The sequence below is a fragment of the Eutrigla gurnardus genome (assembly GCF_963514095.1).
Source record: "Eutrigla gurnardus genome assembly, chromosome: 11".
Taxonomy (NCBI): Eukaryota; Metazoa; Chordata; class Actinopteri; order Perciformes; family Triglidae; genus Eutrigla; species Eutrigla gurnardus.
This window is the reverse complement of record NC_139925.1, coordinates 6,971,321-6,997,606: the sequence shown is the minus strand read 5'-3', so window position 1 is coordinate 6,997,606 and position 26,286 is coordinate 6,971,321. Positions and strand designations below refer to the sequence as shown.

At 47.2% G+C, this 26,286-nt stretch overlaps 4 protein-coding genes across 15 annotated transcripts in view; 3 read left to right on the top strand and 1 right to left on the bottom strand.

Annotated features, from left to right (window-relative positions):
• Window positions 1-1,485: 1,485 nt before the first annotated feature.
• LOC311020921 (uncharacterized protein) lies at window positions 1,486-3,700 on the bottom strand. The gene has a single exon (XM_084021187.1). The coding sequence runs from the start codon at window positions 3,619-3,621 to the stop codon at window positions 1,957-1,959; it is 1,665 nt and encodes a 554-aa protein (XP_083877313.1). The 5' UTR covers window positions 3,622-3,700; the 3' UTR covers window positions 1,486-1,956.
• Window positions 3,701-4,763: 1,063 nt separating this feature from the next.
• Window positions 4,764-9,132, top strand: nsmce4a (NSE4 homolog A, SMC5-SMC6 complex component). Of its 2 annotated transcripts, XM_084021389.1 has the most exons (11): window positions 4,764-4,816; window positions 5,559-5,810; window positions 5,898-5,978; window positions 6,116-6,246; window positions 6,762-6,913; window positions 7,071-7,170; window positions 8,175-8,265; window positions 8,352-8,446; window positions 8,531-8,579; window positions 8,663-8,748; window positions 8,862-9,132. In XM_084021389.1, exons 2-11 carry the CDS (start codon window positions 5,579-5,581, stop codon window positions 8,925-8,927), a joined length of 1,083 nt encoding a protein of 360 aa, XP_083877515.1. In that variant the 5' UTR covers window positions 4,764-4,816; window positions 5,559-5,578; the 3' UTR covers window positions 8,928-9,132. The 2 variants fall into 2 exon arrangements, with proteins under 2 accessions (XP_083877515.1, XP_083877514.1); XM_084021388.1 differs by lacking the exon at window positions 4,764-4,816 and having other exon boundaries at window positions 4,860-5,810.
• Window positions 9,133-10,111: 979 nt separating this feature from the next.
• On the top strand, window positions 10,112-22,741 carry LOC311020703 (uncharacterized protein; the record flags this gene model as incomplete). The annotated part of the gene is made up of 5 exons (XM_084020912.1): window positions 10,112-10,509; window positions 17,065-17,288; window positions 18,125-18,211; window positions 20,291-22,668; window positions 22,734-22,741. Exons 1-5 carry the CDS (start codon window positions 10,399-10,401, stop codon window positions 22,739-22,741), a joined length of 2,808 nt encoding a protein of 935 aa, XP_083877038.1. The 5' UTR covers window positions 10,112-10,398.
• Window positions 22,187-26,286, top strand: part of tacc2 (transforming, acidic coiled-coil containing protein 2) — a 32,988-nt gene continuing 28,888 nt past the window's right edge. For all 11 annotated transcript variants that reach the window (XM_084020842.1, XM_084020844.1, XM_084020843.1 and 8 more), the window contains exon 1: window positions 22,187-25,786. In XM_084020842.1, the coding sequence (XP_083876968.1) occupies window positions 22,749-25,786 (3,038 nt within the window). In that variant the 5' untranslated portion in view covers window positions 22,187-22,748. The remainder of the gene's footprint in view (window positions 25,787-26,286) is intronic.

The window sequence follows — 26,286 nt, the reverse complement described above, 5'->3', positions numbered from 1 at the left end:
TTGGGCAAATTTGTCCGCTTAATCTGGCTATAATTGTGGCTGTGTTAGTGCATATGGCACAATTTTTCTTAATAAAGCCTCTCTCTTGACAAATTTTGGAATTGAATTTTTTTTTTTTAATAGATCACTAGAACAGTGTAACAAATGTACTACCCTAATTGGCCACTAGGGACATACATGTCCACCTCCAAAAAACTGCTATAAAAATTGAATATTTTTTTCTACTTTTTTTTGCGTAAATCTCTTTAACAACTTCCGCCCTGCTCAAAACTACCAAACATTCAATCATTTTGAGGATTTTAACCCTTTAAATGCCAGTTTGATTTCTTGATGTCACTGTTGTTTTTTACGAAAAAAACACAAAAAAATAGTTATTTTCCATTAAACAACATTTTGGTGGCTTTGGTGACACTCAGTTTAAAACCATAGTTCATGATCAATACTTCAGAATTTCATTGTTGACAACGAGATCCATAAATCCTGAAATCACTGTCTGACAAAATCTTTCCTCCGGTTGTTGAACGTTGAAAGTTTTCTGCAACATTTAATCCCCACATTAGATGAATTACTGATCATGCTTCAAACATATGATAAACCTTTTTTTTTAAAGTAATTTTACAAGCACAGGTCTTATTGATTCCCAATGATAGATAGATATCAGAATATTATGGCCTTAATGCAAAATGCTTTGTGTGGTGGAAAACTAACACTGCACATGACCCTGAACACACCGTCCCCACCGTGAAACATGGTGGTGGCAGCATCATGCTGGGGGGATGCTTTTCTTCAGCAGGGACAAGGAAGCTGCTCAGAGCCGATGGGAAGACGGATGGAGCCAAATAAGGGCAATCTTGGAAGAAAACCTGTCAGTCTGCAAAAGACTTGAGACCGGGGTGGAGGTTCACCTTCCAGCAGGAACCTAAACTTACAGCCAGAGCTACAATGGAATGGTTTAGATCGAAGTATATCCATGTGTCAAAATGGCCCAATCAAAGTAAATATAAAATCCACACCTAAATCCAACTGAGAATCTCTGGCAAGACTTGAAAATTGCTGTTCCCAGATGCTCTCCATCCAATCTGAGTTATTTTGCAAAGAAGAATGGGTAGAAATGCTAGTCTCTAGATGTGCAAAGCTGGTAGAGACATACCCCAAAAGACTTGCAGCTGTAATTGCAGCGAACGATGGTTCAACAAAGTATTGACTCAGGGGGCGGCGGAATACTTTCGCATGCCACACTTTTCAGTTTTTTATTTGTAAAAGGCGAAACCATGTATCATGTGTCATGATCACTGGTGGAATATGATGTAACACAGAGGAAAAACAGGAAATCTCCATATTCGAGAGCCCATTTTTTGCATGAAAAATGAATTCAGCACATCGATTATGAAATATATTTCTGTTGATCGAAGGTGTCCAAAGAAAAATCCCAAGGGTTGCAAGAAGATTCACAGGATACAGAAGAAAGAGATTTTTGTAGAATATTTATTGTATCTGATAAAATAAAATCAGTCTGGTTGCGTCGTTCACAGCTCAGAGACATGATGCCGCCTAGCCTTAGGGGTCACAGCAATGTACTGCTTAATTTCATGGAGTAATACTAATATAAAGCATTACTTTGGTGCATGTTATCCTCTACTGTTATGGATTTAAATGCTAAAGAAAGTTGAAAATGTAGGCACAATGTCGGGGACTCTTACTCTAAGGCATCACATCAAATGAAACTGTGACTTTGTGGGTCTTTACAACCCTAAAATCAGACCTCTGAAACACTAGTGGTCCATCGCAGGCGCCCTGTGCAGCTCCAAACACTCATCCTCAAGCTGCTCCCTGGTTACAACACTTGTTTTTCTGCAGCTCTGATTGAAAGCAGCTCCAGGCGAGTGCGTCAACTAATGCCTGAAGGGAACTGGAGGCTTGTGAGAGGAGGTGCTGCTGTGGAGGGTCCGTCTGAAGTCAGGCTGGGGGGTCAGCATTCTTTCCGAGGGTCATGTGGCTCATGGAGGCGGTCAGCTGAGCCTCCAGAGCCATCTGATCAAAGGTTCGCCTGTGCGTCTGCTGCCTCACCCGGTCCATCATGTGGAAGGAGGCCCGAGCCCGCCTGTGCGCCTCCTCCTGGATCTGCTCCCGCTGTCTCCGCAGCCTCTCCCTCCTCCAGTCCTTCATCAGGATGTAGCTCTCCCTGACCTTCCTCGCCGCCTCCTCCTCCCTCAGGATCTTCTCCCTCAGCCTCTGGTGGCACAGCTGCCTGTGAGTGTTGTGCTGGTGGGTCTGCTGAGCTCTGCTCCTCTGCTGGGAGGAGGCGTGCACGGCGGCCCTGTCCGTGCGACGCTGACTCAGCTGCACCAGGATTTGTTTGTGCGTGAGCTGCTGCTGGCTCCGCTGCTTGGCCCTCTGCTGCGCCCTCTGGATCTGCTCCTCCTCCCGCACCGCCCGCTCCTGCAGCTCCGTCACCCGGGCCTCCACGACCTGGGCTCGCCTCACGCAGGAGCGTTGCAGCTTCTTCTCAAGCTTGCTCCTCGTGTGGGCCTCCTCCTCCACCACCTGCTGCTGCGCCTGCTGCTTCAGCAGGATGTGTCTCAGCAGCTCCTTGCGATTTTCCTCCTGCAGCCTCTTCACCTGCTCCTTCTCCCGAGCCGCTCTGCTCCTCCTGGCCTTCTGCTCCTTCTCCACCGCCACCTGGCTCTCCCTCTCTCGCTCCCTCTTCTCCACCTCCCCCTTCTCTCTCAGCAGCTTCTCCTGGTAGCGTTTGCGTCCGCATGCCTCTTGCTGTGCGGCCCCTATCTGGTCTCTGCGATGTCCCTCCACCTCCTCCTTCAGCCTCCTCCATCGGTCTTCTTGCAGGAGCACGTCCAGCGCCAGTTGTCCCACTTTCTCTCCCTCCTGGCACTCCCTCAGCCTCCTGCGCCCCTCCAGCTCCTCCTGCCAGCGTCTCATACTGTGCCTCAGTTTCTTCCTCCTCTGTTTCTCAGCCTGAGCCCGCTGGGCCTCCTCCTGCCTGCTGGCCTCCCGTCGCCCCTCTTCCTCCCGCTGACCCAGCTTCAGGCGGGCCTGCTCCTCCTGGTGCTTCACCAGCATGAGGGCCGCTATCTTGCGGTCCCTCACTGACACTGTGACACTCGTCTCCTTCTTGATGGCCCTGGTGATCCTGTCCAGTTTCCTCTCAGTAGCCGGGGTGCACCTGCTGACGCTGCAGGTGGTGCTCCCCCCGCCTCTGTTGGAGCAGGTGGACCTGCTGGTCCCTTTAAAGCACAGATCCGCATACCGGAGGGACCCCTTCAGCTCGGTGCCGAGCAGCACATCCGGGCCCGACGCTTTCTTATCATCGCGGATAATCCTCTCCCTCTCCTCCCGGCACATCCGCAAGAGCTTCACCCTCTCCCTGTCGTAGGAGTCGTGCATGACCCGCATCGCCTCGAAGGGCACGTCCCGCCGCTCGGCCACGAACTCGTTCAGCGATTTGATCAGAAGTGCGACGGGTTTGACGCCGAGTCGCGTGCACGACTGCAGCGAGCGCGGGCTCGTCAAGACGTAGCGACTCCTCTCCGCGTCGGCCGAGTCAAAGTTGTTCAGGTCTAGTCGAGGCCCGAGGGGGGGACACGCGGGCCTCAGCTCCCCCATAGTGGAGCAACTCGAACTCGCCTATGGGTGCTGATCCTACGGGTCCCTCTGCTCCCACGTAAAGCTACATTTCTCTCGGCTCTGCAGCACTGAGGTCATGGAGGGATTAGCTGCGTCCTTCCAGGCAAGCAGCGCTCAGCAGCACCTGTCTGTCTCTCTCACCTCAGCTGTGAGAGACAGGCCGAGGCTTGACATGTTTACTCAGTTTTATTCATGCGAATGTGAGAAAACTAAATGCCTGTCCTTGTTTATTTATATTTTTTCTTGCAGCCAAATAACCAATGACTTGTTATAATTTAACATTTTAGGTAAACCCAGCCACTAGAAAGCTATATTAAATGATATTACAATTAGTAAAAAAGTAATGGGATATGTATGGTAGCCTCATAAATATGCGAACAGCGCACTATAATGATAACGGGAAGCCTAAAACAAAAGTCACACAATCATAAAAGACACAACTAAAAGGTAAAAGTTCAGCAATATGTATTAACTGTGATGCAATTAAGCTAAAATACTCATATGTGAAACGTTGGTTCAAAAACATGTTTAATTGACTGACAGAAACAACATAAAAATGTAAAAACAACAACACAAGCGCACAAAAAGCGACGCTTCTTACCCCGTCAACAAAAAAAACAGAATAAAGAGCGTCTCCTGAGCGTCAGACCCTTAAAATGATTAGCGCGCCCTCTGGTGGTGAGGAACCACGGGATGACCAACTCGCTGGTGACGCGTTTCCCGCCCCACAGGCGGGTTAAGACTACCGAAGTCAGTTCCACATTCGTTAGACGGACGTTAATTTTAAATTAGGCAGCGTTTTGATTACAAACAACCTCGCAAAAACAAACAAATCAGTACAAGTCATATTCCGTTGTTTTTTCGTGTAAAAGCTTCAGCATTCAACAACCATATCAATGACACAAATGTTTCAAACGCATCATTTAATATAATTTAATAATAATAATAATGTATAGGTGTTTTACCTTGAAACGTAGCAATATAATGACATACTATAACGTTGGATTATCACTACTAAAATTATTATAATTATTACTAGAGAATTGTTTCCCATTTGATTGTAAGGTTAATTTTCCGTTTCTTATCTCGGGTAAGAAACGTGTCAAAACCAAACTGACTTCGTCCTCTACAACCCTGCTGAAATGCCCCTGGTGCGTCTTCCATCTGCACACAGGTAAGCTATGTTGAAGTTATCTAAAGAACATGTCATAGGTCTACTTTAACACTATCCAGAGCTCGCCGTGGGTTTGCCCTCGCTGTGACATTTGCTTGAACGGGGAGAGATTCGTGTTTTAACGGCCAGCTAACGCAACTGAGCTCGCGAGCTAGCAGCAACGGCTAACGTTTGCTCAGCGCCAAAGATGCAGTGAAAACTAACTGGGGACGAGATGGTGAACTGTTCCGTACTTCCGTGTTTGCGTTAGCCGCTGTGCCCGGTAGAAGTTTGTTTCTGATTTGGCTGATTGTTAAAAATAAAAAAATAAAACGTTAGCTGCCTTGGTGTTAACAATGCATTAACATATTTGCAATAACGCAATAACTGCGCTTCGTTGAGATTTAATGTAACGTTAGCTTTGCGCCGTTATGTCGTTTTGAAACAGCGAACGTTGGCTACGGTTAGTTGTAGTTCCGCGCGCATGTAATACGACACCGGTAAGTCGAATGCATTATGAATCATATCGTTTTAATCGGCTTTTATCTGATACGACGCGTATGGCCTAGCTTCCTAATGAATGACTTGGCGTTTTTATTTTGACTTTACTAATATCTTTGGCTCAACTTCGGGACGATCGGTTACGCTAGTGAACACCACGATTAGTGATTCCAGAATCGGGTTGTCTTCACGCTGTTTCATCGAGAGTTGTTGACAGAAGGTAGTGCTTTGTTGACTTTGGCGTCGACGTCACAACGCGCAGCTAACTGACTACCGTTGAAGATGAAGAGGGCCAGAGGCGGCGGAGGCAGCGACGAGGAAGCCCCCCGGCAGAATGGCTCCACTAGCCGAAAGAAAGCCTACAAACGGCAAAGCGACGCCGACGAACGGCAAATCGACGCCGACGAGGGGGACGCCGACTTCGGCCCAGCTGACCTGCAAGCAGAGGGCAATAAGCCGGGACTCAGGAGGGAGATCCGGAGCAAGTACAGAGACCTCATCAACTCAGTGCAACGTGAGTATAAGACAGACGATGCTGTTGTTATTATAATATCACTTTATTTGTTGATGCACTTTTATCCTTGTGTCTCACCCCACACAGAAAACAGAGAAGATATGCTCAGTCCCACCAACAACAGGCTCACGGAAGTTTTAGAAGAGGCAAACAAACTTTTTAAAGATGGTAGGTGTGAGAATTGTTGCACACAATCTGATCAAATCTCCCCCCCCTGGATGCTCTGGTTTCATCCCACAGTCCAAACATCCCCTTGGCTTCAAATGCTCCTGTTTAAACTGTGCATGTTTTTTTCCCCCCGGCAGTCCGGCAGGCGAGAGAAGCAGCTCTGGACGCCCAGCTCCTCGTCGTGGCCACGGATCTGGGGAAGGAGAAAGCCAGCCAACTGTTCGCCGAGGGCACCGCGTTCGATCCCACCGCTTTTGCTGAGCATCTCGTGAGTGAGTTTATGGTTTTATGCACATTCATAATGGCATAAATGGAAATGTCATTTGGGAGCTTGACCGAATCAGCCAGCATTCGAAAAACTGTAGAAGGGGGATTTTCTCCTTTTATTAGTCTGGTAAGTCAATAAAAAGCAGTCAATTAAATGTATAAAACGGAGTGACCTAAATTGAATGCACCTTTTTAACAAGTCCAGCTATTTTGTTATAACAACATTCACAGACGTCAGTGTGCCTCTCAACTCTAAACTAGTGACACTTGCTGTTTTCATTGAAAGATCACACTTAATAATGCAAATTTGATCTCCCGTTTTGGTCAAATCACAGCCTTTAATTTTGTAAAAGTATTTTATCATCCAACACACAGAGAGACTGAACCATTTTTTTTTAAATGGCATAGAAAGCCACATGATAACCATATAAATAAAAATGAATGTGTTTGTAATTCGAGCATCGAGGCAGTATATTTTGCGGTGGTCATGTTGACTTCTTTCCTCCCCTCCGACAGCTGTCCTTCATGGGTCTGAACCGGCTAGAAGACGGGCATGTCGAGCAGCAGAACGGCGGTGCAGCTGATGGCTACCTGCCGCAGGATGCTTGGCACAGAGTGGCCAGGAGAGCAGAGTGCTGTGTCAGGGCAGCGCCCTCCTTCCAGTACATGTGAGAGTTGTGACTTCGTTATTATTTGCATCTTATAGCCAGGAATCAGAGGAGGGAGTACACATTAAGTTTAAACCGGTTTATTATTTCCAGGTTAATAATTATTTCCCTGCTTTTCTTACTGTCCCTTTTTCATTCCCGTGATTCTCTTCATCAGGATGGGTTCGTTCCACGCAGAGCCGCCTCCCCCCAAACAAAGGATAGAGCGGCAAAGGAAGGCACCGAGCAAGGAAGCCCAAAGGATAATGCCTACCCAGGTAGCTAAACCTCCATGAATCCACTTGTCTGCATGCATGTGACCGTGGGAAAACGGAGAGATTACTCTCCGGACTGAGTGGCAAAAAGCTACAGGTATATCTCCTACGTAGCTACAGGACACACAATCAAGGACCGGAACTATAAGAAAGGAGCTAAGATACAGTTATTAATACATGTAGCGGCATCCATCACCCGACAAAAGTGACTAAGTCGGTCAGTTATGTTTGGAAATAGGGCTGCACGATTCTGGAAAAATACGGCTCGATGGTCCGACTGGACCATAAATCAGATGTAGCGGGAAAATTATCGATTTCCCACAATTCTGCCTAAACCACTGCCCGCTGCTTATTGTACATGTTCGGGAGCGCAATGTTTGAAAAGTAGTTCCGGGAGGCAATCGTGCACCTGATTGGACGATCACTTTCACAGCTGTCCTGTCTGCTCCGGAGTTCACGCAGACCAACATGGCGGCTCGTTTGGAAACTTTCTCTTATTTTATGAAAATAGTTCACCGAAAGGTGTTTCTGAAAACTTTTTGAGCGAGAAATAAGCTACGCAGTTGCTGAATCTGTCTTTATTATAGATCGACAACATTCAGTTTAGAAGATTTTCGTGAGCGTTCCCGAGGCGGCGAGTCGAGTCCGGCGCAATGAACGGGACGCGGAGAAACACCGCTGCCTGTGGACAACTGCAGGCGGCTTCCTCCACTGAATCACGTGTTGTAAAGACGCTTTACCATAGGTTGAGGGAGGAGGCAGCGGCAGTGCTGCGTTTGGGGGCGCTTCAAAAAATCCGGAAGGAAATAGGAGCATTTGTGATGCAGCTCGAGATATAAAATGCTTCAGAATCGCCGTGTGTAGAAATGAGATCACGTGTATGTGTGAATCGAGATCGCGATTTTTTTAACGATTTTTTGGTGCAGCCCTATTTGGAAATGTACATTATGTTGTCTGAGGGGGTTTTGACATCCCAGATACTCACTGCATCATGTTTGTGTTGTCAGCTGAAGAGGATGGAAGACTCCCACCAGGAAGCGACGGAGAAAGAGGTGGAAAGGATCCTGGGATACCTGAAGAGTTATTACAAAGATGATCGTGAGTGTGAAGCCGACCTCGCGGATATAAACATTTCATCATTGCGTCGTGATTATTTGCTCACGTGTCCCCGTTTCTTATCACAGCAACATCACCGATATCCTATTACGAGTTCGTCATCGACCCCAAGTCCTTCTCCCGAACGGTGGAGAACATCTTCCACACGTCGTTTCTGATCAGGGTGAGCTTTTTTGTTTTTAATAAGCTGAGGTTGTCTCCCCTCTATTGTTGCTTCATGGGTGTAACAGTGTTGTCTGTGTTTCAGGACGGGTTGGCTAAGATGTACATGGATAACTCAAAATTGCCTTGTTTAGGTGAGAAGATGGTACTTTTATGTTGCTCTATTCACGCCGGAGAATTACATTTCTTTTACCAGTGTGTGTTTTTTGTGTCTCAGTGCCTCTAGAGGAGGGAGAGGTGGAAGCTGGAGGATCACACAGCCGTAAACAGTGCATCGTCTCCATCAGCCCAAAAATATGGAAGGTGAGCAACTTCTGGCCTGAATACAGAGTACTTAATCTGATGATACAAAGCCTTGTTTTGTGTCTTTGATATTAATGTTATTCTTCTATTGTTACTGTTTTTCGCCCCCCCAGGAACTCATAGAAGCCTTCGACATCACAGACACGATGATTCACCCTCCAAACACGCAGAATGAGTGATGGACCGCGCCACTTTTTGTTTGCGGAAACGGGACAATGTTTTTAGGTGTGTGTTACTCTAAATTTGCAAAGGTCAAATCCGAATCTTGTACACACGTATGAGTGACATTAGATTGTAATTACTCAGTTGCACATTTTGTTTTTATTTCTAAGTTTTTTACTGTTTTTAGAAGATTGGATAATAAACGAGAAAGAGGCGAACGATGCTATTGTTTTAATTGATTTCTATGGAATGTGAGTGAAAGCAGTGTGCTGTTTTTTTAATGGTAAAGATGCTTAATGCGACGGCTGAGTCGGTGGCTAGCAGCTAACGGTGCTAACAGCACGAACAGAGCTAACAGTTTTAAGCTAAGGGGGAACCGGAGGGTGGGCGCTACAGTACGACACTTAAAATGTTTATCAGAGAATTTCCATTATTGGGATAAACATAAATATCACCACAGGTGATTTGAAACAAATTTCTAGCTTGATGGTAGACAAGTAAAAAAAAAAAAAAAGAGCCCGATTTAAAAATAAAAGGATACTTTTTTATGCAGATCTTATTAAAGATTATTTGCTGTTTTTTTCTCACTAAAACACAATAAGAATATTTATTTCTTCACAAAATAGAAGGTGATTCCAGTGGGATTAAGGGCCAGTTCAAGACTTTAGCATATTTTGATGATTATCTGGATAATATTGTGTAATTTTTTTAGCCAGAATAATCGTGACGTGAAAAAATCATCAAAATATGCTTAAAACGTGCTGGAATAACCTAACATTTTGTAAAAAAAACAAATATTAAATTATATTATCATGGATTATATGATCTTACATGAATAAAGGATATATCCTTTTTTTAAATGTATTTTTTTGTATCCTGTTTTTTTTAAATCAGGCTCTATTTTTCACTTCTACCATGATGACGAGCTGGACCGCTTGAAATAATATTTACGATTATGGCAATAATGGAAATTCACCACGATCGATTATTGTGATTGTGTTATTATCATATTCAGGATCTCTGATTTATTGGGATGAACACACTGCTATTATAGCGCGTTCTCATCATGGTGATGTACCACCATCATCCTTTCCATTCTCCTTGGTCTTTTAAAGGGACAGGCATCCGCTATGCTGCCTCCTCATCTCCTCCTCCTCCTCCTCTTTCCCTCTCTGAGCATTTTTTTCCCTCCAAGGCAGTCACACCCGTGCAGTGATGTGAGGCTAAGCTGCATGTTTGGGTGGGAAAGCTTCCTTTTTCACACTCTTCTTTTGATCAGGTTGGATTTCTTACGCAATGTAGAATATTACATAACAATGGCTTGAAAATGTATGTCACAGGCGCACCACTGGCTATTCAGCGGCGAGCATTTATTAGTCACTGAGGCACACACTCGTACAGACACGGAGGCGTGCACACGCTCGCTCCAGCAGCAGCAGCAGCAGAGATCTGCCGGCCCTGGCGATGCTCAGCTCTTGACCGGTAACGATGCAGTTCTGCAGGAAGGTGCTCTGCAAGCCGTGTAGTGCCAGAGTCACTTCACCCGAGGAGGACATGGAATACAAGATGGGGAGCTGCATCGGAATCTCACGCAGACAGGTAAACAGGAGGAGGAGAGGGAGGCTGTGTGCAGTGTAGCATCGGTGCAGAGAGAGCGTGGGAGAGGAGACGGGAGGAGGTTTCCCTGGTTCAAGAGCTGAGTCTTCACTCAGCAGCAAAGAGAGAGAGAGGGAAGCTGTGAAGTGTTGGAGGAGGGGCGATGCCGGCAGGGGGAAAGGAGCCGTGGAGACGGTGAGGAAGGGAGGAGTGTAAAAGTGAGAGTTGATTGAGAGTGTGCATGTGTTGGATCCATTTACACAAAAGAGTGTTGAGAAACCTGTGAGGGGGCCAAGCGTGTTCAAAGGATGCTCTGATGTCAGAGCTGATCAAATCAGAGTTATTTATAGGGCTGATAATAAGCCTGCTCTGTCCCAGAATGGGCTCTCAGCTGAAGACGGCCTCTGATCACGGCAGATAACACAGAATCCAAAATACATTTCAAACCCTCTGAAGTGTCAGTATGGAAATGTGGCTCCTGTTTGCACGGTGGCTTTGTTCTATTTTGACGTTGGTTGTTTTTTTGAAGAGCAGGTTTGTGATTGTGTGAGTGTGTTTGACCGTCTGTCACAAACGGACAGGAGGTCACTGAAAGAGCATCACCCCCTTCTTCAGCCCATGTGTGTGTTTGTTTACAGCGTTGCCTTTTAAACTGACGTCCCCTCCAGCTGACTTCCAGGCCTCCTGAGCCTGTCAGCAGGTGACCCCCCCCCCCCCCCCCCCCCCTCCACCCACCCACCTCCCCCCTTCTGCCAATCCACTACCACCCTGAGCAGGCATGGCTTCCCCAGCTCCAGTTCGATCTCCACCCCTCGGTCCCGTCAGGTCCCCCTCCTTCTGTCCCGGTCCCGTGTCCACCCTCCGTCCTCTCCTCCCACTCGGCTTGTAATACAGAAATAGCAGCAGAGGGACCGGGGCTCCTCAGAGGAGAGCACAGAAACAAACATTGTCCTCGAGTCCGACAGTAAACACGGACTGGATTTAGGTTTCGTCAGAAGCTTGTGTGTGTGTGTGGGGAAAAGTCTCGTTTGCAGCGGTGAGTAGTTCATGAGTTGTTAAATTGGGGATTGTGAAAGCCTGTATGGGAATGTGTGGTTTTGTTTATCATCCTCTGCTTTCGTGTTATATGATGATTTCAGTGTATTCATGCAGGGTGCATGATCATGGTTCCTCTGTGTCTTACCTTGCTGGGTTATATTATGTGTATTAACTGAGAAATAATGTATTGTTGACTTGTTTTGCAACACTGGAGTGTTTAAGTCCCTGCTGGTTTTCTTGGGCCGGTGGAAGGGGTCAGATATGGGGCAGGAAACTGTAACCTCATAGTGCTCTTCCAAACCCCAAAGGGCTTAAGCGACGGCTCATGTTGAGTGACTGACAGGCCAAGATGAGGTGAGAAGAGACCTGGCAACATTCGAATCATATGATTTTGCTCTCCGTGCTGCCAAAAAGCCCTGAAACGCTGCCCTGCCAGCTAAAGTGCAAATGCGTTCAAGGCTCGAGGGCTGAAATTACACCCCATTCACACAAATAGCAAAGCGGGCGAGGATGAGGGTGAAGACTTGCCACAACACAGAATATGTGAGAATTAAGATGTAAGCGGAAATCCGGATATTCGATAATGGAACATAAGACTTTGTAACATTTGTTTGGACATGAAGTGTGCATGACACATTGTGCACGTGAGTGGAATAAAGCAGTGGACAGGACGCATCTCTATTTATAAAGTCTTGCATATTCAGGTCAGTGCTTTTCTGACTACACACAGAGCTCCCGTATGGCCCCTGCAGTCATACTGAGGAACGCACAAACAACATTTCTGTGTGCACGAGTGTTTGTCGCTCAGCTGTGATTCATACGACCAAGAAACGAGACGGAATGATGAATATTTGATCTGCTCATGAAAGCGATTCCACCTGTGTTTTCTTCAAATACCTTTCCAATGCCTTTCTAACATAAACACTTTATATTAGTGATTGGTTTTGAGACTCTCCTGGAGGATTTCAAAAGCCTCGCCTCTACCTCGCGTCCCTTAACAGACTGCACACACTGCTGGATGCCAAGAGACGCCGCAATCTGTTCCTTACTACATGAGGATTACCTTACTGAGCCTCAGTCACTGTGTCACTCCGTCACAAGCACGACACTGCATGTGAAGATGTTTGTATTCTGGAAGGCAGTGCCATGCTGGGCTGCTGGTCATAGTAACACTGCAGCAGGATTTGAATTTGCCTCCCCTTTTAACGTTATTCAGTTGAACAAGATGCTGTGAGGATCCTGCTTCTCAGGCCCACACCAGCCCAGTTAAAGGCTGCACTTTGGTCTGGGAGGGAGGTTCTTGCATCACAGGTCCTTAATCTCTAAAACAAGACACACATTTCACCGTTCTCCCTCCCTGCTACCTCATACATACCAGAGACCTCTAATCCCGTGGAGCCCCGAGGTTGGTGACTACTGAGGGATTGTTCACTCTGTCTCTCTCTCTCTCTGGGAATAACTGACGGCCCCTCTGTGTCCCTCGCTGTCTTTCAGCCAGCTGATGTGAGAGGAGATTGGTTTTGGGGGAGTTTGGCCCTGCAGCTGGCTGAGCCATGGGGAACGAGAGCAGCACGGCCGAAGCGTTGGTAAGGGCAAGCTGGCACTGGGATGGCTTCTCGCTGCTGTACGGACTCAAACTCCGTCGTGCACGGAGGACTAACGCAACTAACACTCGCTTGCATGATTACTAACTGTCGAACACGTGGGATGCACTTTCACAACAATAGGCATTTAGATAACAGGCCTTGATCCATGTTGTGATTGACTGAGAAGATAAATATGATCTGTGTCTACTCTCTAACTATACGTCCAGGCTGGCTTCCTAACAGCTTTTAAAACCCATCATCCACTATGATGGTTGGTCGGCCATTATGTATGCATCTGATGTGCTTATAAAACTATTCGATGGTTAGATTGCCTTAAGAATCAATTTGCTGTAATTACTAGACTACTATAGAAAAACAGTGATTTCCACATGTGACAGGACTTCAGCTGTGGAATTCAGGATTATTTTAATAGGATTAACATAAACATTTGTCTCATGAGCTATATACACGACAAGCCATGTGCTGGACCTCAATACATGTGATGAGGGGGGGCTTAACATTCCTTTTTGCCTTAAAAATAATAGTGATTGGTTTTCAGTTCACTGACTTCAATGTAGGTTTTTTCCCCTTTAAACATCTCTCGTTGAACCTTTGTCATTCCCCATTTCAGCCAGAAGAGGTCGCTCCAGAAAGTGTTGTTCTGTTTCCACCTCAGGAGAATCAAAATGACTCCCTACAGGTACAATGTGTGTGTGTGTGAGAGAGAGAGGGTGAGCATATTAATGAGTGGGTAAGATATTTAAATGCATCACTAAAAATACAGATTCTTTATTTAAGGTGCTCAATAATTTCCCCTCTAAAATCCACACATTTTATCCATGTGAGCTGTTGATATTTTGAAACTAAAAATCATAAAGTCTATCCATAAACGTACCTTTAAAAACGCCTGTCAATTACAACGTTCATCATGAAAAACAGAGTAATTGTACTTCTTTTAAATCCTCATACATTTATGATAATACATGTATGATGTATAAATATTTATCATAAATTCAGTATAATTTAAGGCGACATTTATTTGGCTTTGTGCTGCAATAAGCAAGTTAAAATCGGTTCATTTTTATTCCTTTTGACATCATAGTCAAATATACCTGACTTTGGAAAATCCATCCTCCAGAGGCTTTGATTTCTTGTCTCGTCTCGTGTCCAATGGTGCATTTTTTTCCCCATCAGAGCTGAAGACGGTTCAGTTTACTGACAGATGTTTGTGTTCGTTACCCAAGAGGCACTCAGGAGGAACACAGGCTGTTTAAAGGAACGGGAGGGAGAGTGTGTTTATTAGGTGTCAAGCCGAAGGTGCTGTCATCATGTCCATGTCTGCTCATGATGTCACACCTTAGCAACACTCAGAGGTCAAAGGTGGATGAAGCTTTGTTTATTTGTGCTGGTGTGTGTGTGTGTGTGTGTGTGTGTGTGTGTGTGTGTGTGTGTGTGTGTGTGTGTGTGTGTGTGTGTGTGTGTGTGTGTGTGTGTGTGTGTCTATGCAACCAAAGCTGTTTTGGAGTGTAACCTGATCCCCCCGTCTCAGGGGGTCCTTGCAGGCCCGACCCTTGGCCTAATTCCCAGCATTCACCTGCAGAGGCACTGTCTGTCAGTCTGACGATCGGCCAGCAGACACAGCAGCGAGAGAGGAAGGGGTTGGGCAGAGGTGGATAGGGAGGGAAGGAAGAAAACAGGGAAGGGAGGGAATAGAAAGAGAGCGGACTGGAAAGTGTATACAGTAGAGGGGGAGGAGGAGCACTTCCCTGTGGCCAGCCCAGGCAAGTTAGTAGCAGCAGACGCTGTGTTGTGTCGGTGTAGTGTCTCTAGACTCCACACACTTTAACACACACATGCTGCAAGAGCCTGAAGAGACTCATGGAAATTTAACAGGGGAGCGGCGGCAGCAGAAGAGAGGACAGGACTGTGAAGAGGAGGAGGAGGAGGAGGAGGAAGGTAGCTGAGTCAGTCCAAGAGAGGAGGAGAGGGAGCGTCAGCAGCATGTGTTGCAGCATGTTTGTGTCGTCCTCCAAAACACAGAGCCCTGCAGAGGCTGAGCAGTGAGTGGAGGTAGGAGGGGAGCAGGGGAGCTGCACTGTAGAGTCACCTTCAGCAGCAGCAGCACGGTGGAGCTCACTGCTGGGTAAGTGTGTGTGTGTGTGTGTGTGTGTGTGTGTGTGTGTGTGTGTGTGTGTGTGTGTGTGTGTGTGTGTGTGTGTGTGTGTGTGTGTTGTATTCTGTTTGAGCTGTTATCGGTGGACTCTGTTTCCTCTGTGGCATTATCTGGTCTTGGTGTCAAGGTGAGAAAGTTCAGGCCCTGAAACAGGAAACCCAAAGACATGCAGTCGACATGCAGCCATCGACGGATAAAAACCGCCTTCATTCCTGCATGCACGGCTGAATATTTTTTTTTAAATCATTATCCTGTTATGTAACATCAACACAGAATGACAGCAGCACGGAGATCACAGGCATTCAGCGTGACACTTACCTGCAGCAGCGCTTTTGTTTGGGTTCCTTCACTTCAATGCGTTATGTTCTCGTACTAGAAGTCTAAATTGGTACGTTTAAAAATAACCTAATATGGCTGGAGAAGATTTAAAAAGGGCGGCCGACATTTTTCTCAAATAAGTTTTAAAAGGTCAAGGATGGTCAAGATTTGGACTTCTTTTGTTCTCGTGTGGGTGTCGATCCTCCGTCCGTGTGTCACACAAAGGAGGCTCTTTGTTGTTGTGAGGAGACAGGTGAGGCCAGTTGTTATACCCGCCTCCATTATCCACATCCTGTAAGTACACCACACAGGTGAGATGTGACAGTTTGGAGTCAACCTTAAAGGAGGAGCACACAGAATGTTTTTGACTGTATTAAAGTAATAATGACTCGAATGAGTGAAAATGCAACGGGTCAAAATAAAATGTGCATTTACTTCCTCGTTAAAATCCTCGTTTCTGCTTGTCAGTCATGATAGTCACCTTGGCTTGTGTGCAGCCATGCTGTCTACTAGTGGCTCATAAATAATGAATGGACTGATTCAATTCTGAATCTCGACAGACCTTCACAGCAGCATTTTATCCTTCCGTGCTCGCGTCAGCTCACATCGTAATTCACTTAAAACACAACCTCTCTGTAATAAAAACAGTTTCCAGACATACCGAGCACCTGCACATGTCCATATGTGTCCGTGAGAGTTCACAATCGTTTGCACCTGCACACCTCAGTTTATATCTGAGTGGTGGAAACCCCCCCCCCCCCCGCTGTAAACCGAGGCGGCCGCCCGAGAGATTCCACAGTTGTGTGTCGTGATGTTGCTGCAACACGATGCCACAGCCAAGTGTTGGGGTTTTTGTGGCTGCGGTCGGATCGTGTCTGTCTATCAAACCCTGTTGGACAGACAGGAAAAACAGCTAAGACTGGTGCTCCATGTGTCGGCTCCACATGACATTTAAAGCCACGTTTTTAAATGCATTCTTTTCTAACATCTTAACGATTAACTCGTGCTAAAGGGAATAAAGGCTGTAAATGTCATCTGAATAACAAACCCTTGATACTGATTCAATTGTGTGGCTATAAACAGATGTCCTTGTGACTGTTGTGTAACATACAGTTGATTTAATAGTTCGTTTTGGGATAGTTATGTGATGCTCAATGGTGCAGTGTAAACAAAGCTTGGCATAATTTGAAGGCTGAGACACTGGAAATAATCCATTTATCTCCCTAAGTAGAAGGGAAGCAAGCTGAGAGACTCCAGCATTATACAAACAGCCCTTTACTCACCAGTTAAACACACGGGTGGAGGTGGAGTTGTTTGGCTTTGAGCTTCCAGTCTGTAAGTGTTGCCACGTTTGCCCGCGACATGCTCACACCTGTTTGACTCACACACAGTCACGGATGGTGCAGCCGAGGACTCACTGTATTGTGTTTCCTCGTCCCACAGGCTGAAGCTCAGGCCCAGAGGGAGGACAGGGCGCTGCCGTCCGACGCCTCGACCAGCCGGCAGTGTCTGCTGTCTGATCCGGTGCTCCCAGACGTCCCGGTCATCACCGGAGTGGAGGAGAGCAGAGGAGCGTCTGATGAAGAGGACGAGCTCGAGTTTCCTCACGACCTGCTGCCCAGTCTGGACTTCAGCAGCGAGTTCAACATCTGGGAGTCGTCGCTGGGGTAAGATGAGTGTGGACACACACACACACACACACACACACACATGCAATTATATAGGTAACTACCATCTTGGTTTCTTTCAAGATAAAATCCAGACTTGTTATCGCACAGGAGGAAATCATGGGTCTAACTACAGTTTTAAACTCCGTCCACTTCAGTAGGTATTCTTGAATTTTCTACGTGAGATATGCAACAACTTTGCCCCATAAAATACCAAATACACACACAGTGAAGCTGGTTTTAAAGGCCTCGAAAACCAGTTTCCTCAATCAGCTTCTTATGATGAGCCTTGGGCTCCTACATGAACCTACATGAAGGTTCTGCTGTCAAGTTACACCCACACACTCCTGATGAAATCTTTAATTCATATTAATAGGGATTATTTTCCTCCCAGATCTTTAGATAACTTTTATTGCCTTTTTAGTAAAACATGTAACATTATTGAAGAACGATTCCCTGATAAGTCATCTATCTATTTTCTTCCTGTTCATACCTGTTGAGGGTCATGGTTGGACTGGAGCCTATCCCAGCATGCACTGGGTGAATCAAACTTGCCCACAAACTATGTAGCATTTATCTATATTTGTTTACAATAAGCAGTTATTCCCCAAGTAAAAACTATATATTCTGTTAAACACATCAGCCTTCACTTGCAGATGCAGTTTCATGCTCAATGAAGCATCATATTGTTATTTTATTCTTGTAGAATAACTTATCAGATATTAACTTTACTTGAGTTTTGGTCGTGGGGGGATAAGATTTGTACCGTTTGTTCAGTCAAGGTGAATGTTAGTCAGATTGTGATGTGTTGTGTTGGTGTGGGTTTGTGTCGGCAGAGCTGAGACTAGCTCAGGTGAGAGGAAATGTGAGCAGGTGATCCCCCTGCTGGCGGGCCTGCAGCACCACACGGACGTCAGTCCAAGGTACCATGTAGACCGACTGAGCATGATGGGGGATAGAGGGGGGGTGGGGGGTTCAGCAGGGACGATGGAGAGTAAAACCAGGGAGCATGGCGTGTGACTAGTGTGTGATGTTATCTGTCTAAGCAGACTTGGCTTGAGACGTGTTTGTCATGCTTAGCTGAATTAATGTATGTTGCCATACATTCTGTTTTTGTCCGAGATTAAATGCACTAAAAGCCTGAGGCTTTAATGCGTTCTGACAATGTGACTCTTTACAGAAGCTCAAATATCATTGCTTGATGTGAGCATGGGAATTCAAAATAGGGGGTAACACAGGAAGATTATCATGAAGTAATGAATGGCTGCATAAAAAAAGTGAGTAATAATTCATTTATAAATAATTAATGAGGCGTTAGTAGTTTGTACTGGTCAGAGGTTATTCACTAATCAGGAACAAAGAAAGGGGTTGTTATTCCTATTAATTGATGAACTCATCATTACTCATTAACAATTCATTAATTCTACTTAACTATTAGTAGCTAAATTCATAAATATAAAAAATACTATGTAATGTAAAGTCTTTCCCCAAAATAATAATGTGCCAAATGGATAGATTATAAATTCCCAAACTGTAGAAAGTGCAAATAAGAGTCCAAACCCTGCAAGGTAAGAGGACACACGGTACAAAAACAGTGTGAGGAGCAGCTGGTCCGTCCCACGTCAGGCAGATATTGCAGGCAGCAGCTTGTTGCATAGCAGAACTTTCCAGCTGCAAACAGTTCCGTCTGCTTTGCCGCTCCGCCCTTCAGTAGGGAGCGCCGAGTGAGTAAGACGCAGGCTTGAGTGGCACGTTGGTGAGGTCAGTAACATGCTGTTTCACTGTATTTACCAATCACACGCAGTGACGCTTAGTGACATCATTTATTTACATCTGAACACGAGCAATGATTTCATTTATCATAATAATTGCTGCATGTATTGGAAAAATAAGGATTTGCTTTTGTGTCGGGCGACAGCCGGTGACGTTCTGCAGGAGAGTAGCCGATCTTATGATTAAATAATGACGGTGGATCTATACACTCAGCGGGGTTTAAAGATGTTCCCGTCCTGCCGGCTAATGGCTCAGCAGTGACTCAGCAATTACAACTGAATGACACAAAGCTCGCCTAGTTGTTGAAGGCTTGAGGATAGAATAGGATGCTGGCTCTGCACTTCAGGGAGCAATTTTCTTTAGACGCACAGTTTATCATAAGGTAGGATTTGTTTTGGTGCATAAGCATGAGCGTTTGGAGGTTGTATGTGTGGATTTATGACCATCCCTGTTTTGTTTAGGGAACAATAATGAGACTGTGATGTAGCACGCTGCATTTACTGAGACTGTACCGATACTCACTCAAGTATCTGATGCCATTATGTTAATAAATAACATTTATATGTATGTATTTGTTCATTTTTTTACAAAGTTAAGAAAGAAATGTTTAAGTCAAGCCTGTTACACATAACTGAATGATCCCATAGGATCCGTATTGCTTATTTTACATAATCACAGTAAACAACAGTGTACAATAGTGTTTACTATTGTACAGCATACAGATGTATCTACAAGTCTTATTAACTGCTACTTGTAGTATAGTGCTTTAAAATGTTAGCATGACAATACTAAGGTGTAGTTCCAGTACATCATTAACCAATCAAATTATTATTGTCAATTACATAATAGTCATTATGTTTGAAGGCTTGTTGCTGGCTGGTTTGCAGTGTGTTGAAAATTGCTATGTTTAGGAAAAGGGCATATTAAGTGTCCTGCCTAAATAAACCATGTTTTCGGTGTGTATAACCAGACCTGCATGTTCATTCACAACCATCTGCTTAGAAACAGCTGGTATTATTTCTTGTTGGGGAATGTGCATCCCTGGAATAGGCATCCCGAGGACCGCGGTGTGTTGTGTGCTGTGTGTTGTGTGCTGTGTGTTGCGTGTGCATATCGCGGAGTGCCGTGTCTGAGCGTGAGCTTCCGATCTGCCGGTCAGCAGCACCTTGTGGCATCGTGGAATGACCAGCTGTCTTGCTCTTAACCGTGTCACCCTACCCTCATCACAGCGACCCACTTCTCACAGACGATGGGCCCACGCCTCGGCCCGCTGCCGCACCTTGCCCGGGTGTCCGACCCGTCACCCCTCCCCTGTCCACGCTCCTAGACCGGGAACTCCAAGAGGCCTTCCGGGAATGCGAAGAACAAATGGCCTCACTGGGTTTACTCGATCCCGCGGGGCCCCCCGGCTCCCCGCCTGAGAGGGTTCACGATGCAGGGAAGAAAACCGGAGAGGTGGTGGTTAATAAATCCAATGAATCATCGTCACTGCCTCCAGTCCTACTCCAGCCAGGACATAGCAACAGCGGCCATGGAAACAAGAGTACACATGGAAACAGTGAGGCAGCAAACAGGCAGACGGATACAGTTGAGTTTAGTTTCAGGAATTACATACTGGGCACTGAAAACAGTGGTGCGGCAGCAGGGAGAGCAACACAGAGACTGGATGAAAGACCAGGGATTAAGAGAGAAAAAGAAACAGAGATGGAGGAGCAGAAAGAAACGCAAACAACAAACAGCTTATGTACAGAAACCCCAAAAGATGCTGCGTTCTCTGAGCAAAGAGACGATTGTAAAGAGGAACATGTTGATTCTACTGCGGTGATTAGGGAGAAAGGCACAGAGGCAATAACGGAGATTGAAGACATAAAGAGAGAGCGCAGCGACGGATCCGCTATTAACGCTTGTATAGTTGAAACAGGAAAGACCGATGATTCACTTAATGAAACATCAGGGTGCAGTAAAGATGCATTATCGGCGATGCAGACGGGAGCAAACGATCCCAGTGAGGAGGATCGGGAGTCGAACGCAGACCAACGGATGAACTCCCCACGTGACACACAGGCTGGGCAGGACAAAAAGGCAAAGAAGAAAGAAAAAAAGAAAAAAAGGAAAAAGAAAAAGATGGAAGAGAAGAGCACAGGAGAGACGGCGAATACGGCAGCACGACCTGAAAATGATTTACAGGCGCTCGTAAACGCAGGAAATCACACCGCTTCAACAGCAAATGTAGATTCGTCACCAGCAGACACAGCTCAGACTGTGATTTGTGGGGGACGGTCTGATAATGTGTTTGTCTCCGAGAAACAGCTGAGTCCCGGGGGAAAGCCCATCCCCAACCCCCCACTGCCATCCTCTAATAGCAGGCAGGATCATCTTACTGATTCGGCCTGTTCACCTGCGTCCCACCAGCCTCTTCCCCAGAGTCATCAATCAGATAACCACAATCAGCGTGGCATGAATCACAGCCATATCACACCCGTGACATATGTCCAAACTACGGCTACATGCGTGATGCCCACACACGAGGACGGCTGCCCACGCTCCAGCAGCCCAACTCGTGTGGGAGAGAGCGGCGTGGAGAGTGCCCTTGAAGAGGCTTTAGTGGTGGTTGCTGCGTTGCCACTGGCAACACCCACGATGCCAGAAGTGATAGAAAGCGAGGGAGAGGGAGAACGCGTGAGGCGTGATTCACTGGAGAGAGTAGCTAGTGTAGCAGAGAAGGCAGCAGGAGAGGAGGATTTGGGAGGAATAGAAAAGTGCCTCGGCTCTGCAGACGGAGAGAAAGAAGGACTCCTGGACAGCCCTGCTCGCCTCGCATTAATCTGTTCACGGGGAAAATGCTCACTTGCATTCTCAGCCAAAGAGGGACAGGCTGCATCTGAGGAGAGCTGCAGCAGCAAAATGCCACAAAGCAGCCTGGCCGAGGCTGAAACTAAGGGACGGAGGGAGGCAAGCGTTCGCAGTGCAGACGCCGAGATCTCACCGGCTGATGAGGGAGACGGATGTATCAATGCTTCTGCTTTTGGGCTGCTCACTGGTCCGGATTGTCAGGAGCACAGTGCTGTGGGATTGGAGGGAGCAGGAGGGGGAGGAGGAGGAGGAGGAGGAGGGGGAGGGGGAGGGGGAGGGGGAGGAGGAGAGGACGTGGGAGAGAAAGGAAGGCTGGCTAGAGAGCACAGTTCATTCAGCCAGCCAGAAGGCTCTGCTAGTGGGGTGTCATCAGCCGGGACCGAGACGTGTCCGCCCCCCGATGTTGCCGAGTCACAGCTGAAGTCACCGATTGCGACCATCTCTGACAGCATCAGCGCTGGGCAGGACCGTCTCTCTCACCCCTGCCAGGAGCAGCATGGAGCAGCAATTTCACCTCACGCCGAACACAGCTCCTGCAACGCAAACGGAGGGGCGGGGGCCGATCTCACACAGAGTCTGATCTCAGAGGAGGCACTGTCTCTGGGACACACTTGCGAGGAGACGTCCATCAAAGAGACGGAGAGAAACAACAGCCAAGTCTTCCTGCCTTTAATCTCGCCACAGCCTCTGACCGCTGCACAACAAATCCCAGCCGAACGACAGGAGAGCAGCGATCAACAGGTCCGGCCCGAGAGTAGCAAAGCAGAAAGCAGGACAGCCGAAAGTGCAGCTGAGTTCCAAGTCCAGGCCCGGGCCCAGAGCAATAGAGGTGCTATGTCTGGAGTGGGTGTGTACAGCAGTAGGGCTAGCAACAGGGTTCACTTTGCGGACACTGTGAAAGGAGGAGGCAGCTCCTCCGCGGAGCTCAGGAGCATGTCGGTGCCGGCGATGGATTGCGCCTCTTTGCCTCCGCTGACTGTACACGAGAGTCTGCACCACCCCGTGGTCGAGATCAGCTACACCTTCCCAGACTTCCTCGGCTCGAAGAAGCCAGACATCCCCACGAACGCAGCCCCCGCCAAGGATGAACTAACGACGGGGAGCTCGGTCGACTTTCCGAAGCCACAGAAAGATGTCCAGTTGGATAAAGGAGGTGTGGATTTACAGGCCTGCTCAAAACAGCCTCCACGTCCCAACGAGAAGAATCAAACCGGTGACCTTTCGCAAACAGCGGAAAGCGCCACCTCTGAAGCTGATCATGCAACGGATGACCGGGTGTTGGCAAAGGTGACAAAGAAATTAGAGGCGCCAACAGAGACGGGTGCTGTAAATCTGTTGGTGTCCACCGAGAAAGAGATGGATAAGTTACCCGCTGAGTGGAAAGGCTCAGAGGAGACCGTCCCGCCTCGGGAGACACCTTTAATAAGTGATGAAGGCAACGGACATCCTCCCTCCTCATGTTCTGCACATCCAGCTGATGATGTCACCTGCGAGCCTTTAAGCGGCGTCTCCGCTGAGTTACCTGTTGGTCCGCTCGCTGCAGACTCCTGCTCAAAACCTGACACTGTGACCTCGACCGGCACGGCCTCTCTTCAGGCGAAGCCCGGTGACCCCGGTTATCAGCCTTCCACCCACTTGGACGAAACACCTCCTCCTGGCCTAGTTGCCACGGATCCCATGAAGCCCACAATGCACTCTGTTGCGCCTACAGAGGATGAATCAGCAACTTCGGATGTGACAGCCTCTGACCAGGCAACTCCTGCTATCGAGCAGTGTACCAGTAATTCTTTTGTGATTCGGCCTCTTGGACCAATGTTGAGTCACTTGGAGTTAATTAGCGACTGTGATGTGTCTCTTCCTGAGCAGACAGATAACGGCGCTGGCGGCGACAGCACTGAATCCACGGGGGAGGTGGGCGGCAACAAGAGCGGTGAAATGACACAAATGTCTTTAGCACAGGATCCGGAGAGCGTCAGAGTAGATGACACTTCGAAATTGGAGGATAAAACTGATGCTGTGGTTGCTGAAGATGCAGTAGATAAACCTGCGAAGGGTGGGTCTGATAATGTAATGCCTCTATCTCAAACTGAGCCAGGCCCCATTGCCATTAAACCTGGTATATGTGAAGCATCCATTAAGGAGGGACTCATTAATATCAGCCTCCCACGCAGCTCTGACTTGCCTACCAACGAGCCCTGTGATGAAATTAAATTAAAAGACGATACGAAGGAGAAAATGGGAGAGCAGGTCTCTGTGCTGTTTGCAGAGGAAAAGAAAAAAGTTGAAGAGGCAACAGTGGATAATCAAATGGAAGACACAGACAGCAGCAAGCTGCAGACAGGAAGGACAGACACAACCCCACAACAGTGTAATGGGTCAGATAAAGAGTCCGTAGGGAAAATGCAGCCTCCGAATGAATATAAAGTACAAAAGACTGAGTCACAAATAAGGGATATTAAGGAGGAAGGAGAAAAGGGGAGTGGCATTGCATCTGAAAGTCAGGCAGAGACGTCTTCCTTATCTCCCGAAAGAACTGCAGGGTCACCAGAGGTCAGTCTAAGTGCTGAGGTAGAGCCTGGCAGTGAAGCTCACACTGTGTACGACCCGAGTTTGTGCCAAACTCCGACGGCAACACTGGAACGCAGCTCCGACACGGCACCAGATTTGTGTGCAGCTCTCGCCCAATCACAGTCCACACCGGAGCCAAACTGTTTTGCTCAGCAACAGGAGCGAGAGCGTCTGGGATCCAGACATCCCACAGAGGAACTGTCAGGTGGTCGCATAGAGGGGCGAGAAAAGGCTACCAGTCACGTCGGGGAGAGCCGAGCGCCGGTTCCCGGGGCAACAGAGGCAGGAGACGGCTCTGTTTGGAGTTTGTGTCAGTCGGGGAGCGGTGATGAGCTGACAGGTGTTGACAGCAGCGGCAGTGAGCGAGTGATGGGTTTGGAGAACGGCAGGGGAGAGGGAGCGGAGGCTGCAGCAGCGGATGACATGGTTTACGTGCCATCTCGCACCGCCGGTGATTTAAGTGAGATAGGACAGGCTGCTGAGAGAAATGCCTCGGATGACATAGTGACGGCTTACTCTCAAGTAGGTGAGATGAGACAAGGGATGGCGTTAGGGCCTGTTTCATCAGATACAAACGCTGAGTTTGCGAATGATTACGGTGGTAAAGGTCAGCAAAAAGGCAACCTATCAGCCGCCTGTCAAGACCAACCCGGAAAAGCCAAGACCTCAAAGAACACTGCCGTGTCTGTTGAGTCCGCATCACAGGAACCCGAGACTCCCCCTCTCCGAATGTCTGTCAGCGCCGATCGTCCTGGCGTTCACACGTCAGTTACTCCAACTGCAAACCAGACAGAAGAAATTGCTAGAAAAGTATTCAATACTCCGGTTGTGCCACCAGAAAGTGTGGAAAAGGATTTCAGTGCTGTCACAACTGTGAAAAGCAACAGTAGCGAAATCGAGGAGTGTGAAATTCAGGACACGGCATGCGAGCTCCAGAGCTCCAATAAAACCTCGGCCACACAAAGCAGCCCGGTAGCACAAACACCCATAAAAGGGCCCGATGTGGAGGAGATCACAAAGGGAGATAAAGCAGCTTTGCACCGAGAGAAAGGGAGCAGCCAGGGGGAGGGACAAAGTGAGATAAAAGCATTAAACAATGAAGCGATGAAAAAACAGGAAGTCATAAAAAAGACTGGGAGTGCTCAAGAAGGTGAAGGAGGATCACCAGAACCAGCTCCTGTCGATCAGGTGTTTGTGACCACAGAGAGTCCTGCTTCTGGACTAACAGATCAACCAGATACAAACTGGATAAAAGCTCTAAAAGAAGCTGCATCCCAATCTCAGAGTAAAGAAGAGACTTCAAGGTAAACACAAGAGCATGTGTGTGTTTGAAAATATATGAAAAATATATATATATTGAAAAATGCCGTTAGAATAGGAGCTGAAAATTGTACACATGAGACTTCACGCCGATAAAACTTTGTTAATGACAACCAGCGGAGGTCATCATGGGCTTCCCCTTAATGTGTTACACAAGGTAGCATGTTAGCGTGCCGTCACATATCATCTGTTCGCAGTCCATCACAGAGGGAAAGGCACATGTGGAAAGTCTGATTTGGATTTGTGTCACCAACCACAGCTAAAGAATCATGGATTGGTTGGACACATATTTGACGCATAATTGCTGATATTTCCATGTGGGTGTAAATCTGTGACGTTCAGCGTATTTACCAGTTCTTCAGTAGTTATAGAACTTTGCATTCCAGTAACACCAGCGATATTACAGAGAGCAGCGTGTAAATGAATATGAATGAGGAGGTAAACACAGAGCTGCACTTTGTTTTAGCTCAAACTCGGGTCAGAT

Bases quoted from the DNA above. Each gene is read 5' to 3' on its own strand.
- LOC311020921 (XM_084021187.1), bottom strand. From the start codon at position 3,621: ATGGGGGAGCTGAGGCCCGCGTGTCCCCCCCTCGGGCCTCGACTAGAC.
- nsmce4a (XM_084021389.1), top strand. From the start codon at position 5,579: ATGAAGAGGGCCAGAGGCGGCGGAGGCAGCGACGAGGAAGCCCCCCGG. The intron at 5,811-5,897 runs GTGAGTATAAGA...CACCCCACACAG, and splicing joins CCTCATCAACTCAGTGCAAC to AAAACAGAGAAGATATGCTC. The intron at 6,247-6,761 runs GTGAGTGAGTTT...CCCCTCCGACAG, and splicing joins CCGCTTTTGCTGAGCATCTC to CTGTCCTTCATGGGTCTGAA.